Raw genomic sequence first — 15874 nt, forward strand, 5'->3', positions numbered from 1 at the left:
GCAGATTATTGTCGGTGCACCAGGTGGCCAGATGCTGTATCTCCTCCCTGTAGGCAGTCTCATCATTATTGCTGATTAGACCAATCACTGTGGTGTCATCTGCAAATTTGATGATGGTGTTGGATCTGTTCACAGGCCTACAGTCGATGGTAAAGAGAGAGTAGAGGAAGGGGCTCAGCACGCAGCCCTGGGGTACACCAGTGTTGAGTGTGACGGTGGTGGAGCAGATGTGGCCTGATCTAACATTCTGAGGTCTGTTAGTCAGAAAGTCCATAACCCAGTTGCAGAGAGACGTGTCGATATCCAGGTCTCTGAGTTTGATCAGTAACTTAGAGGGTATGACAGTGTTGAATGCTGAGCTGAAGTCAACAAACAGCATTCGTGCATAAGTGTTTTTATTGTCCAGGTGAGTGAGGACAGAGTGCAGTGCTATGGAGACGGCATCTTCTGTGCTCCTGTTGCCACGGTAGGCAAACTGATGTGGGTCTAGTGTGGATGGCAGAGAGTCTTTCAGATGTGCCAGGACCAACCGCTCGAAGCACTTCATGATGATGGGTGTGAGTGCTACAGGGCGGTAGTCATTCAGGCATGTTGGGCTGGAGTGTTTGGGCAGCGGCACAATAGAGGTGGTTTTAAAGCATGTTGGCACAGTTGCTAGGTTAAGCGACAGGTTGAAAATGTCTGTGAATACCCCAGTGAGCTGTTCTGCACATGCTTTGAGGACGCGCCCAGGAATACCATCTGGCCCAGCAGCCTTACGCACATTGATCCGACTCAGTGCGGTGTAGACTTCTGAGGAGGTGAGTGTGATAGTTGAGTGGTCGGCTGAGGTAGTGTTCCTGGTGTAGGGTTCTGTATTGTCTCTTTCAAAGCGGGCATAAAAGTCATTTAGCTCGTTCAGAAAGGAGACATTTGTAGCTGTGGGGGTGGACTGGCTGGGTTTGTAGTTGCTGATGGCCTGGATGCCCTGCCACATGCGCCGAGGATCAGAGTTGGAAAAGTGCTCCTCTAGCTTTAGCTTGTAGCAGTGCTTGGCCTTTTTGATGCCCCTCTTCAGATTAGCCCTGGAAGTGCTGTAGGCCTGTGCATCCCCTGATCTGAATGCAGTGTTGCGTGCCTTCAGCAGGAGGCGCACCTCCTTGTTCATCCATGGCTTTTGATTTGGGTATGTGGTGATCTGTTTCTGGGTTGTAACACTGTCTATGGTGGTGTTGATATATTCCAGAACAGAGGAAGTGTAACTGTCAATGTCTGTGTGAGAGCCACATGTGGCCTGGGAAGCAAACATACTCCAGTCTGTGTGTTCAAACCTGTCCTGGAGTGTGGAGTCCACCCCCGCTGGCCACACTTTGATGGTCCTTACTGATGGCTTCACACGGTTGACGATGGGTGAGTACTTGGGGGTGAGAAACAGACAAAGGTGGTCTGATTGACCCAAGTGGGGGAGGGGGGGTCACAGCATATGCTTCAGCCATGTTTGTGTAAACTTGGTCTAAAGTTTTGTTTCCCCTTGTGTGGCAGAAAATGTTCTGATGGAATTTGGGGAGCACTGTCTTTAAGTTTGAGTGATTAAAATCCCCCGCAACAATAAAAGCAGCCTCCGGGTGAGCAGTCTGTTGTTTGCTGATGGCTGCATGAAGTTCATTCATAGCGAGCTTGGCATCAGCGTCGGGAGGTATATAAGCAGCAGTTATTATGGTGGAGGTGAACTCCCGTGGCAGATAAAACGGTCTACATTTAACCATTAGAAATTCCAGGTTAACAGAGCAATGTCTCCCAACGATGACAGAGTTTGTGCACCAAGCTTTGTTAATATAAATGCATAATCCTCCGCCTCTGGTCTTACCGGAGTCATCCGCCGTTCTGTCTGCTCGGAATGTTTGATGCTCCGTTAGCGATATAGCGTTGTCTGGTATCCCGCTGTTTAGCCATGTTTCTGTGAAAATCATGACATTACAGTTCCATAATCTTTTGCTGTGGTTGATGCGCAGTCGAATCTCATCCATTTTGTTCACCAGTGACCGTACATTGGCGAGAAAGATGCTGGGTAAAGAGAGCCGGTGTGGTGTTAGCTTTAGCTTAGCTCTTAGCCCGCCGCGCTTCCCCCGTCTTTGTTTACGTTCTCTGCGCCGCCTCCGAGCACTTCTGCCCGGCCGTGTAGGGCTGTTCGGCCCGGGTGTTCTGGCGATCTCAGGGATGAGTCGAAGATTGTTAATAAAACTGTCCGGAATGCACAATCCAATATCCAAGATTTCCTGTCGGGTGTACGATGTAAAGGCACTGCTGTTCTGCACGAACAGACCCGAAATGAGCAGGAATAATACCGCAAAATTGCAGAAACTGGAGAGACGCTGGGCTTCGCGAACTGAACGCGCCGCCATCTTGTCTCTAGATTATATAGACCAAATGTCGACCTTATATAGACCAAATGTACACAATCAAAGTGCCTTTATTATTTAGCATACACTTTTCCTGATAATTCAAACGTTTCTTCCAATATAAAGATGCCAGTTGTGTTAAATAATCTTATGCTTCTTCATTATTGATTATTTATCTTCTTGCTATAAATTAAGCAGTGTTCAAAATAGAACTCATAAAGACAGCCTATATAAAAAAACTTAGGGCTATTTAGTGGTTTTGCAAATGATTTCAATTGCTTCTTTCCACCAGATGGCACCAATTCACTTAAATTTAAGATTTATAGCACATCATTATATATATATATATATATATATATATATATATATATATATATATATATATATATATATATATATATATATATATATATTTTTTTTTTTTTAAGTATATTAATTTTATATAAATATTTTTTATAAAATTATTTTGTCCATATCTGACCCAAAATGGGGTTAAAACAACCCATCTTTGGTATTTACTTATTGCATAAACAGAGACACTGTAGAACACAGGTGTCAAACTCCATTCCTGGAGGGCCGCCACTCTACACAGTTTTGCTCCAACTCTAATCAAACACAACTGATCCAAATAATCGAGTTCTTCAAAAGAGTCTTGAACACCTTCATTAGTTGGATCAGCTGTGTTTGATCAGAGTTGGAGCAAAACTGTGTAGAGCGGCGGCCCTCCAGGAATTGAGTTTGAGACCTTTGCTGTAGGAATTATACCTACACCTGAACCTATAACCTTAACCCATGTTACCTTATATAATCCAAAGACTTCTATATCGTAAGCAGTGTTGGGTAAAATTACTTTAAAAGTAATATATTACATTACTTATTTCATAAGATCAAGATGGCCTTAATACTGTAATATATTACTTTTAAAAGTAACTTTAACCAAACCTGTGTGGTACATGTAGTGTAAAATAAATTCAAGATTTTTCTTATATTATTATAATTTTAAAAATAAAAAGTGCACATGTAAGACTTAAAATCTAAACTTAAGCGCTCACATATACATTCTTTATTATAGAGAAAACTATAATACTATTACTTTGGTTTACTTTAGGACAGGAGTGTCTAACTCAATTCCTGGAGAGCTGTAGTCCTGCAGAGCTTAGTTCCAACCCTGCTTCAACACACCTATCTGTAAGTGTCAAACAAGCCTAAAGCACTCAATTAGTTTGATTAGATGTTTAATTAGGGTTGGAACTAAACTGTCCAGAGCTGACGCCTGTGCTTTGGGAGAATGAGTGTCAATGCAAAACAAAGAGAACTAGAGGGATATACAGTATCAGTGTTGTTGATTTCATATGCAATTCGGAAACAGTTTGAAATGTGTTTGGTGTTACAGATGCAGGGTATATTGAAGTAACATGCCAACATATTTGAATATATTTATTTAATGTTTCAGTGTTTCTGACTATGGTGATTCAACATCTTCAGTGCCTGGTCATCATCTTGCTTTTCCTACTACAAACCAGGCTCAGTATACACATTTCTTTGGACTTTTGTGATATTCAACTACTGTGAGTACTGTGAACTGGCAAGCATGGTTTAGTTGCTCTTTGCTGATAAATCATGTGACATGATCATATCAAAAGCATAGATGTTTGAAGATTGTGGTGGTGTTACTGTGAAAAGGTCAAGTACATCAAAGACTATACATACAGTAAATGAGGCATATTAGTCACCTTTATTTATGTGTTTTGTACAGTACCAAGATGGTACTGTAGATAGTTCCAAGATAGTTCCAAGATAGCTCCAAGATGGCGCAGATGACGATGGCCGCCTCCGTGTCGTGCTTTGCAGTAGTGTTTGTGTTTTTGTTAGTTTGTCCTGTCTCGAGTCATATTCCTACAATTAGTTTCACCAGAGACGAATTGTTGGACATTCGGGCATATACACCACCGAATATTTTTCCATACCTGGATTTATCTGATGTTCTGTTGGACATTGTAGTCGGCGGAGCCGCAGTGCTACTCAGACGCTTTCAAGCGCGCAGACGAGGAAAGCGTGCAGGCGTGCTTGTGAAACTCAGACAGCGCGGATTTCGGACCGCGTTGCCTAGCATCCATCTGGCAAATCTCCACTCTCTACCCAACAAAATAGACAAACTCATTCTGCTCTCTCAGACAAACAGGGATTTTCTGCATTCAGCTGCTCTGTGTTTCACAGAAACCTGGCTGAACAACACCATACCGGACGCGAGCCTGGCGATACAGAAACTAGCTGATCAGATCACGGTGTTAGAGCAACAACACCCGGACTCTGTTTTAATCATTCTCGGGGATTTTAACAAAGCAAAACTATCCCGTGAACTGCCAAAATATAGACAGCATGTGACATGTCCCACAAGAGACAGAAATATACTGGATCACTGCTATACTATAATAAAGGATGCATACCGCTCCGTCCAACGAGCAGCTTTGGGACACTCTGACCATTGTTTGATTCATCTCATTCCAAGCTACAGGCAGAAACTGAAAACAGTCAAACCTGTATTAAGATCTGTGAAAAGATGGAGTAACGAAACAGAGCGGGATCTACAAGCCTGTTTCGACCTCACTGACTGGAGTGTTTTTGAAGCTGCTGCAAACGATCTGGATGAGCTCACATAGACTGTAACATCTTATATCAGTTTCTGTGAAGACGTGTGCATTCCTACCAGGACTCAACTCACATACAACAATGACAAACCATGGTTCACTGTAAAACTCAGACAGCTACGTCAGGCCAAGGAGGTTGCTTACAGGAATGGGGATAGGGCCTTGTATAAGCAGGCCAAATACACACTGGAAAAGGAGATCAGAGTCGCAAAAAGGAACTATTCTGAGAAACTAAGGAGTCAGTTCCCTTCCAGCGACTCAGCATCTGTGTGGAAAAGTCTGAAAAACATCACAAACTACAAGACACCACCCCCCAGCACTGTAAACAATGACCGACTTGCAAACGACCTGAATGAGTTTTACTGCCGGTTTGAGAAAACCCCCCACACCCACTCTGAACTGCTCTCTACGCCACCATTACCACCTCCACCACCCCCCGCCTCCCCCATACCTGCACTACAGTTTAACGAAGATGAGGTTCGCCAGGTCTTCCAGAAACAGAAGAGGAAAAAAGCACCAGGCCCAGATTTTATAACACCAGCCTGTTTAAAATCCTGAGCTGACCAACTGGCCCCCATCTTCACCCTGATCTTCAACAGATCACTGGAGCTGTGTGAAGTGCCCTCCTGCCTCAAACGCTCTACCATCATCCCCATCCCAAAGAAACCCAAACTTACAGGACTAAATGACTACAGACCGGCGGCACTAACATCTGTGGTCATGAAGCCTTTTGAAAAACTGGTGCTGGCCCACCTGAAGGACATCACTGAACCCTCACTGGACTCTCTTCAGTTTGCCTACAGAGCAAACAGGTCTGTGGATGATGCAGTAAATATGGGACTACATTATGTTCTGCAACACCTAGACAGACCAGGGACCTATGTGAGGATCTTGTTTGTTGACTTCAGCTCGGCGTTTAACACTATCATCCCAAAACTTCTCCTGCCCAAATTAACTCAGCTCTCTGTGCCCACCTCTGTCTGTCAGTGGATCAACAGCTTCCTAACGGACAGGCAGCAGCTGGTGAAGCTGGGAAAATTCTCATCTAGTATCCGCACAATCAGCACTGGCGCCCCCAGGGGTGTGTCCTCTCCCCACTGCTCTTCTCCCTGTACACGAATGACTGCACATCAAAAGTCTCCTCTGTGAAGCTCTTGAAGTTTGCAGACGACACTACTGTTATCGGCCTCATTCAGGACGGTGACGAGTCTGCTTACAGACAGGAGGTTAAGGAGTTGGCTGTCTGGTGTAGTCACAACAACCTGGAGCTCAACACGCTCAAAACAGTGGAGATGATAGTGGACTTCAGGAGAAACCCCCCTGCTCTCCCCCCACTGAGCATCATGGACAGCATTGTGGCAGCAGTGGAGTCATTCAGGTTCCTGGGCATCACCATCTCTCAGGACCTGAAGTGGGACACTCACATTGACTCCACTGTCGAAAAAGCTCAACAGAGGCTGTACTTTCTCCGTCAGCTGAGGAAGTTTACCCTCCCAAAGGAGCTGCTGAAACAGTTCTACACCTCCATCACTGAATCAGTCATCTGCACATCAATAACTGTCTGGTTTAGCTCAGCTACTAAATACGATCTCCAAAGACTACGTTGAATAGTTCGGACTGCTGAGCGAATCACTGGTACAACCCTTCCTACTCCCCAAGAACTGTACTTATCCAGAGCGAGCAGAAGGGCTGCCAAAATCACTCTGGACCCCTCACACCCAGCACACTGCCTCTTTGAACTTTTACCTTCTGGTCGACGCTACAGAGCACTGCGCACCAGAACAGCCCGACACAGAAACAGTTTCTTCCCTCAGGCAATCCATCTCATGAACACTTGATGATAATAATTGTGGAACCAACATCACTACTGCTATACACTTTTATACACATATACACTTATTTAACAACACACTTTACATGCCAATTTGCACATAACAGCTGCACATATAACGTTGTATATAGTAATAAACACGTACATACACTTGTCAATCTGTATATTTGCACTCACTACTTACTTCTATTTTTTTAAAAATAGATTTATTATCTGTTTTTTGTCCTGTCTCTGTTATCCTGTTGCACTGTAGAAACTCTGTCACCAAAACAAATTCCTCGTATGTGTGAACATACCTGGCAATAAGCTCTTTCTGATTCTGATTCTGATTCTGATACAGCATTCAGTGTCATTCAAGTACATTCAGTGTTGAATTGTTCAAATGCTATTTTATTTAGCATCATAATCAGTGGTGTGAAGAGTACTGAAGAATCATATCCAGGTACTTGCCAAAAAAATCTATACAATTAAAAATATCTGTTATAAATACTAGGTGCCAGGTTAAGCTAGATGTTAGGCACAGGTTATGACCTTCAACCCTGGCTAAGGCTACGAGAATCCAGCAGGTGGCACCACAAACCAAGCTCATGCAGCATTAATAGAACGCATGCAATTTGTGCATGTGTTTAAAAACGTACAATTCTGTAGTGCATTTAGTCATAGTTTAAGACCATTTCATGGTTTCAGTCAACATACAGTAGACCTCATCATCATCTAAACCAGGGGTCACCAATCTCGGTCCTGGAGGGCCGGTGTCCCTCCAGGGTTTCGCTCCACCTTGCCTCAAAACACCTGCCTGGGTGTTTCAAGTATACATAGTAAGACCTTGATTAGCTTGTTCAGGTGTGTTTGATTAGAGTTGGAGCTAAAATCTGCAGGACACCGGCCCTCCAGGAACAAGTTTGGTGACCCCTGATCATTTTTCATTTTCTTGGACAATTTTAATCCTTCACAATTTAGGTTATTTGACGATGCTAGTGTACTTGCGGTGATAATTCACATAGCACATGTCCAGACAATTAAGCTGCCATCCTACATTCATGTACTGGACATTCAAAGAATGGCACTCATGTTATCTACTGAGATATTATTTATTGTACTTAATGTGTGCTCTTCAGTTTGTTAATATGTTTATTGCAAAACTTGTATTCATTAATGTTTATTTGTTTTAAAAATCACACATATATCACATTATATACCTACCAAGTCCTTTAGTAAATTAAGATCACTATCAAATATCCTGAGTGCCTCTCTTCAATTAAGAAATCATCTCATTCAGTTTTGACTGACAGCTTATTGTGTTTTCCCACCCAAAATTTATCCATCCACAAACCCCTCCATTTCAGTAGAAGTATACTATTAAAAACTAAATAGAAAAAACTAATCCTGAGCTGTTCAGTTCTTTACATCATATTGGATGACAAAATGGAAGTAAATTTCTATGAAAGTATTTTAATGTGGGTCACAGCTCTTGTGCTCTTGACCCCAAAAAAATGAGACTTTAAACCACAGTGCAAGGCACAGCTTGTGCATCTTTCCTTTGAGCAGGTCTCAACAAAGAAATTACCCCTGCGAATGCAAAGGCCTCATTCCGAGAAGGTCAATTCTTCCATTCATTGTCTGCTGAAGCCACTTAGCAATGAGTTACATTAATCTCACTGACATTAATCTCAATTACATTCATTTGATACTAAGCCTTTAATTGTCATTTATTAGGGATGTATTAAGCATAAATAGTCCTCTCTTTAGGTCACAAAACTGCATGAAGCTGAGTTAATAAAGCATTTATTAACATACATAGTAAACATTACTATATGCCTGAATAAAAAATATAAAAATGTTGATTTGAATAGTTTATTAATCGTTTACTAACTGATTCTGAATAATCCTAAAAACCAGCAACTAATACAACACTAAATTACTACTGAACAACTAATAAGTATAATAAAGCATGAAAATACAGTTTAAAAGTCAAGATTACAGCATTTGTAGCTGTATTTATAAACTGCTTCTAACATCTATTAATGTATAACAGATAATGCATTAACTGTTTTCTAATGCTTAATAAATGATTCACATTGTGTAGTTATTCTAAAATGTTACCAATACTCTTTAAAATATCTTCTTTTGTGTTCACCAGAAGGAAAAAAATAAACTCCAATAGTTTGGAATCATTTCACAAACTGTAATCATTTCACATCATTCCACCAAGTTAAGCCAAGTTTAGTCAAGATTTACACAAGTTTTTTTGGTCTTTTTTTGTATTTATGTTTGTATAAACTTTGAATTCTGTAATATATTTGTGAATTTAGATATGTTTCATCTGGGCCATAACAAACATAGAGTGCCATCTGTGTAACATTTGTCATGTTTCCATCTAAAAATGTGAATTAAACTTCTGCAAAAATGGAATATTACATAAAATATTTGTGAATAAAGTTTCATCCAATGAGTCCAAGAGAACAAAAACATCACTTCTTGATAAACTGACACCAAATATCAAAAAGAAAAATATAATTTGATTTGGTAGGAGGCCACTGTGGGTCTTTTTTCTTCTGTAATATAGGACCTGCACCTCAGAAGACGAAACACAATGAACCCAATGCAAGGGCTTTTGTAGGCGTGAGACACTCTTCGGGAGCGTAGACACTTAAGACAGTTCTGGAGGGAATAATAACAATATAATAATAATACTGAACCACTGTGCACATTTTCAAACTTTATGTGCATCTTGGCATTTCCAACAAGCATTTTTATGCGATATTCCAAAATGCACATAAAATATGTGGATGGAAACATGACTAGTGACTTCATGCTCAGCACTGACTGGTCTCATTTAGCTGTTATTTCCACTCTCTCTTCTACAAGCTTTTTTTTTTGCGGTTTCATCGTCTCTCGCCCTCAGCTAACCACTTCACATCTTAAAGTCAAACAAACAAAGCAGCGGAGGCTTTATACTACATAACAAAACACACATCAGTGACTCACTTCAAAAATTTTAACTGTCCCTACTACTCTGGTGGACTATTTTTCCTAAAATCGTGTCTAAAGTCGTTTGTATGATCATGTGCGAAATTATAACATCTGCACATTTTTTAAAAATACAATTACATGTTTACACATATACTTTATATGTTCATATATAACAATGATGTGGCAAAGCTGTAATAGTTTACCCAACAAAAATACAATTCTGTCATCATTTACTCACCCTTTACTCACCCAAACCTGTTTGAGTTTCTTTCCTCTGTTGAACACATAAGTGTTTTTTTAAATGTTGGAAACCTGCAACCACTGACTTCCATAGTATTTGTTTTTCCTGCTATGGAAGTCAATAGTTACAGACTTTCAGCTCTCTTTAAAATAACTTCTTGTGTGTTTATGAGAATAAAGAAGCTCATAAAGGTTCTGAACCACTTGAGGAAGAGTAAACAGTGGGCGATCCATCCCTTTAAAACTGAACTTTAAGTTACTTTCACTCAAACATTAATAAAAACAAGAAACAAGTTGCATGAACTCAAATTTCTATTGTGTTAAGTTGAACTCTAACTGGGTTTGCTTTGCTTGCTTTAAACTGTATTAGGCTGAAATGAATATTTACTGTGTGGTTTGAGCAAGATGTGTTTTGAGCAACATGCAAATAAAAATAACCTCTTGGTGTGCTCAAAAAGTCTTTCTCGCTCACACACAAACCCACACCCACATTTACTCAGACTGCAGTAGTTTCGGCTGGCGATGATTGTAATCTTATGATTGCAGACCCCCAAACTGTTGGAGAAAATGTTAAAGTCGCTTCTTTTTTACTGTTTGTTCTTTAATCATCTGGTGGGTAAGTTATTAATGTTTTTATGAATCCTGTTCTGTTGTTTATCAAACTGGAGTCTAATAATGATCCAGCCGTCACATTAATTATACAACCAAAGGCATGAAATATTAAATTATTCAGAAAATGCATTATATAAAGCGATTCAAAATATATAGGTGCAAATGCATTAATGCTATCACAATGTCTCTGCTCTGCAGGTGTGTTTGGCGATACAGTGAAGTCAGTACCAGTGATGGAGGGAGATTCAGTCACTTTACTCACCGATACTCCACTTCAAGCAGATGAAGATATGAAGTGGCGATTTGGACCTAATAAACTTCTCATTGCTGAGATCATCAATGGGGCTGTAAGCTTCTCCACACATGATGTTTCTGAGGGATTCAGAGACAGGCTGAAGCTGGACAATAACACCGGATCACTTACGATCACAAACATCAGAAACAAAGACGCTGGAGTTTATGAGTTAAGAAGAAAAACCATCTGCAAATTCAATATTTCTGTTTATGGTGAGTATTTTGATGGTCATTTTCCGTGTTTACTGCTGTATGTATTTTGACTATTATAGTTCACAAACACTTTGACATTATTATTCAGATGTTTATTGCTACAGTATATATCTGCACATCTTTGGATACGTTGGGGAAAGTACATTTTAAAAGTAACTCATTACAGCCTTGCATTTTTAAAAAATAACTAAATGTGTTCATTACTACTGAAGGAAAGTAATGTAGTACTTTTTTTGTATGGGCTGGGCTTGCTTATTTGTAGTAGTAGTAGTAGTAGTAGTAATAATAATAATATTATTTATTATTTATTAACAATATATTTTATGGGACAATAATCTTTACTCCAAAAATTTTGATGCTGAAAAGTCTGAAAAAGTGACTTTTATTGACATTATTGACTTTTATGACTGTATTGGTGTTGAAAAAAAATACAAAAGTCTGGTAGTAAACTTCAAGTACTTCTTATTTGTTATTTTATGAATTATATTCGCTATATGAGGCAGCACAGCAGCGCAGTAGGAAGTGCTGTCGCCTTATTTCTGTGTGGAGTTTGCATGTTCTCCCTGCGTTCGCGTGGGTTTCCTCCGGGTGCTCCGGTTTCCCCCACAGTCCAAAGAAATGCGGTACAGGTGAATTGGGAAGGCTAAATTGTCATTAGTGTATGAGTGTGAATGAGTGTGTATGGGTGTTTCCCAGTCATGGGTTGCAGCTGGAAGGGCAACTGCTGCATAAAACATATGCTGAAGAAGTTGGCAGTTCATTCCGCAGTGGTGACCCCAGATTAATAAAAGGGACTAAGCCGAAAAGAAAATGAATGAATTAATTCATATTCTCTATATACAGTATATTGTGTGTGTGTGTGTGTGTGTGTGTGTGTGTGTGTGTGTGTGTGTATACATGTGCTAGTCATGTAATTAGAATATCTTCAAAAGTTGATTTCATTAATTCCATTCAAGAACTTGTATAATGTAAACATTCATTCCACACAGACTTATATATTTTAAGTGTTTTGATGACAACTAATGAAACCCCTAAATTCAGTATCTCAGAAAATTTGATTATTACATAAGACCAATGCAAAGAAAGATTTTTTGAAATGTTGGCCAAATGAAAAGTATGAAGAAGAAAAGTATGGGTATGCACAGCACTTAATACTTTACTGCAGTAATGTGTCATGGCATGTAGTGGATCAGTCTGTGTTCAGCACTGCTCAGGTGTGATGAGAGCCCAGGTTGCTATGATCGTGGACATTTCACAATGCCTCTTCTGCATTGTTGGCTCTGGCATATCATATCTTCCTCTTCACAATACTTCATAGATATAGGCTTAAGTTTTAGGCTTAAGGTCAGGTTTATAGGCTTATGGTCAGGCAAGTTTCCTGGCCAATTAAGAACAGGAATATTTTCAAAGGAAATGAAAAAATTGGCTTTCATCAGAGAACATAAGTTTGGAGCACTCAGCAGCAGTCCAGTCTTTAGCCCAGACGAGACGTTTTTGACAAAGTCTGTTGTTCAAGAGTGGCTTTTCTTGACTGGATTTTGCATTTCATGGTTTCATTTATTTTGAAGGCATACTTGATCTGTGCTTGTAAGATAAGTAATTCATTAAAAGGTTAGTTGGCCCAAAAATGAAATATTTTTCCAAATCTTTTTAATCCCTGAGACCTGAGGTCCTGAGACATTCAAAACCCACAGTCAAAAACAGTCAAAACATTTCATGTGTCTTCAAATTTCTGAAAAAAAAAAAAATGTTCGCCAGTGTTTCCACATCGGGTTAGGGTGTGTATTTACTATGTGCATTAAAGGTGACCACTCCATTCTCATTTATTGCCTATTTTGTCATATCATCTTTTATTTTAGCTCGTCTGCCTGTTCCTGTCATCAGCAGAGGTTTCACATTAAATCCCTTATCATCCTCATCAGAGTCCAAATGTGTGCTGGTGTGTTCAGTGGTGAATGTGAGCGCTGTGAGTCTCTCCTGGTACAAAGGAAACAGTTTATTGTCCAGCATCAGTGTGTCTGATCTCAGCAACAGCCTGCCTCTAGATCTGGACTGTCTGGATGATTCCTACAGTTGTGTGGTGGCTTATTCATTCACCAACCGGACCACACATCTCACCAACACTGAACTCTGTCAACCATGTCCAGGTATGTGAAAGGTCCAATGTTAGGCCAAGTACACACAGGTGTTTTTATAAATTGGGTTTTTCATGTTTTAAATTATTATTTTTTTATCTCCATCCACATGAAATGCAAAAACGTACTGTGATACTTATGAAAGTCTGCACGAACCAGAAACTGTGACATTTTTTTTCGTATTGTGATGCAGTTCCTAGAGAAATGCAATATTAAATGAGAAAAAGGCTTGATTTTTTTAGCTGAATGGATGTAGTAAAGTAAGCATTTCATTCAGAAAGATCGAGAAATAGATTTCGGAAGAGTTATTAAAACCTAACAGACTTCACCTCCTCACCATTTCTGTTTGTTGTCAAAACTGACAGCTTGAGGGGTGTGCTTAAGTATGTTAGCCATGTCCATTACCTCAGACAGATGTAACCTGAGAATTTAACTGAAAACAAACAGGAAGTGCATTTTCAGATTTAAATCTTTGAAGCAAACTATTTATTTTTTCTTAGAGACATGCACAGATGAATTGTTCACCACAAAACTAGTGTGAGCTAACAAAATCAATTCAATTAGTTTTAATTTCATTTGTAGAGAATGCTGAATCAGTAGGGGATGATAATGACACTATTAAGCTGGGTTCACACCACACTAGGAAATAAGTATTTGTACAAGTAAATTGCATACAAATACATGCAATCATTAGAATAGAGGTGGATTACCTCCCGTGGGTGAAGTTACAAAATATGAGATGCGTTTGTCGATAATGTGCGGAATTCTGCCTCATTTTCTTTATCTGCGTTTGCTGTCAACCAGCCTTGTTGGTCAATCAGAAAGGAGAAAACGCACACGCTGATGTCATGACATAAAAACTCCAGTTGTAGTGTTCACAATGTACCCAGGGTTTTGGAACATCCTCACCCTGGCCGGAATTTTCAGAAAGTTTCTGTTGCAGTCACCAGATACTGCATTGGTGTGAACAAATACTTTAAATGTATGTTTAATTTTGCATTGATAAAGCACCACTCAGGTGTCTAAGACTCAGTATCTGTCCTCATCTTGTGTGTGTTGAAACATTGACTATAAACAGTGTTGGGGAAAGTTACTGTTGAAAGTAATGCAAATATTTCAACCCAGGCTCATTCTGAGAACGTAGTCCCGTGGACGTTTCTGGAGACAGCGAAATACGTCCCGGGAGGTACGTATTTTTGCAGTTTTTGTTTTTGTTTTCTTACCTGATTTCTGGAACCGCTCTTCCCCGGACTCGAACCCGGTTGTCGTCGTCGTCGTCGTGGTCAGCCCCTCTCTGCGCCTCGAGTACGCCAAAGTACACGAAGAGCTAACCGGACAAACTGGTTGCAGCGGGAAAGCCCTCCACACGGAGGTGAGCAGCCGGCCGGCAAGCGCCGAAAGGAACAGCATCACACCGCCCCGCAGCGTTCACTTAAAAAAATGAAATGCAGCCGTACGTACCCCCGGCTGCGTATTTCGCAGTCTCCAGAAACGTCCACGGGACTACTTTTTCAGAATGAGCCTGGGTTGAAATATTTAGCTACTCCCCAAAAAAGTAACTAGTTAAGTTACATAGTTACTTTCTATGGTAATGCGCTACGTTACTTTTGAGTTTTTGAGAATTAAAGTAAAAAGTAACTTAAATATTATTACTTAATTTTTTTAAGTAAAACATCACTCGTTACTTATAAAAGTCATATTATTATGTAATTCACATTACTTGCAATGTCTTACCCCCAACACTGACTATAAACGTGATTTTTAGAAGTCACATTACTATAAATTCTTCATCACTGCCTTCACTTTCTACAGGATTCTCAAAATGTGAACATTTTAATATCAATGAACTCTGCCAGAAATATGCAGGTTAGTAATTATATTATTATTATTATTATGATTATTATTCAGGCTGATACGCTCATGGCAGAAACTAGCATCTGCTTAAAATTGCAGTTCTATTGTATATTTATGCAATCCAATAAAATGTTTTGTTTTGAAGTACACGTCAACGGTTGGGGTTCTACTGAAGCTGTGCTCAGACTGGTTGTCACTGCTCTGATGGGCGTGGCTGCTGCTGCTGCTGTTGTTCTTCTGGTCAATGACATCAGATCTACAAATGCTTCAGTGATGAAAACAAGAGAATTATCATAAACATCAGGATATATACTGGAGTTTTATGCTAAGATAAAAATATAACTGATGGAAAGAAATGTTACTTTAGATAGATCATTCATAGCTGTAATACTTTGATCTTTCTTGTCTGTTAGCTTGTGTTTACCATTGCTATGGAGATTCAGTGTTCGCAAGGGAATGCAGAGATGTAAGTTCAAAGATTTGTATCTGAGAGTGAAATTTGCACACGAGTGCCACCTGGAGTTTTTACTGGTGTTTGCTTTGATTTTGAATGATTTCCTTGGTGAGTTCGTGTTTTTTTTTTATTGTTTTCATAACATGATTTAAACTAGTGTCAAAATGTGTTTCATTAATTAACACTTTGTTTGGTCTAGTAAAAATCACAACAACGTATACACAGTATTATATAAATGATTG

The 15874-nt window shown here is 39.8% G+C and overlaps 1 protein-coding gene across 1 annotated transcript; it reads left to right on the top strand.

The window, feature by feature from the left end:
- The first annotated feature begins 10008 nt into the window (after positions 1-10008).
- On the top strand, positions 10009-15475 carry LOC130216578 (uncharacterized). The gene is made up of 5 exons (XM_056448473.1): positions 10009-10021; positions 10881-11189; positions 13049-13336; positions 15137-15190; positions 15324-15475. The coding sequence occupies exons 1-5, from the start codon at positions 10009-10011 to the stop codon at positions 15473-15475; spliced, it is 816 nt and encodes a 271-aa protein (XP_056304448.1).
- The last annotated feature ends 399 nt before the right edge of the window (positions 15476-15874 follow it).

The sequence above is a fragment of the Danio aesculapii genome, chromosome 22, assembly GCF_903798145.1.
Source record: "Danio aesculapii chromosome 22, fDanAes4.1, whole genome shotgun sequence".
NCBI lineage: Eukaryota > Metazoa > Chordata > Actinopteri > Cypriniformes > Danionidae > Danio > Danio aesculapii.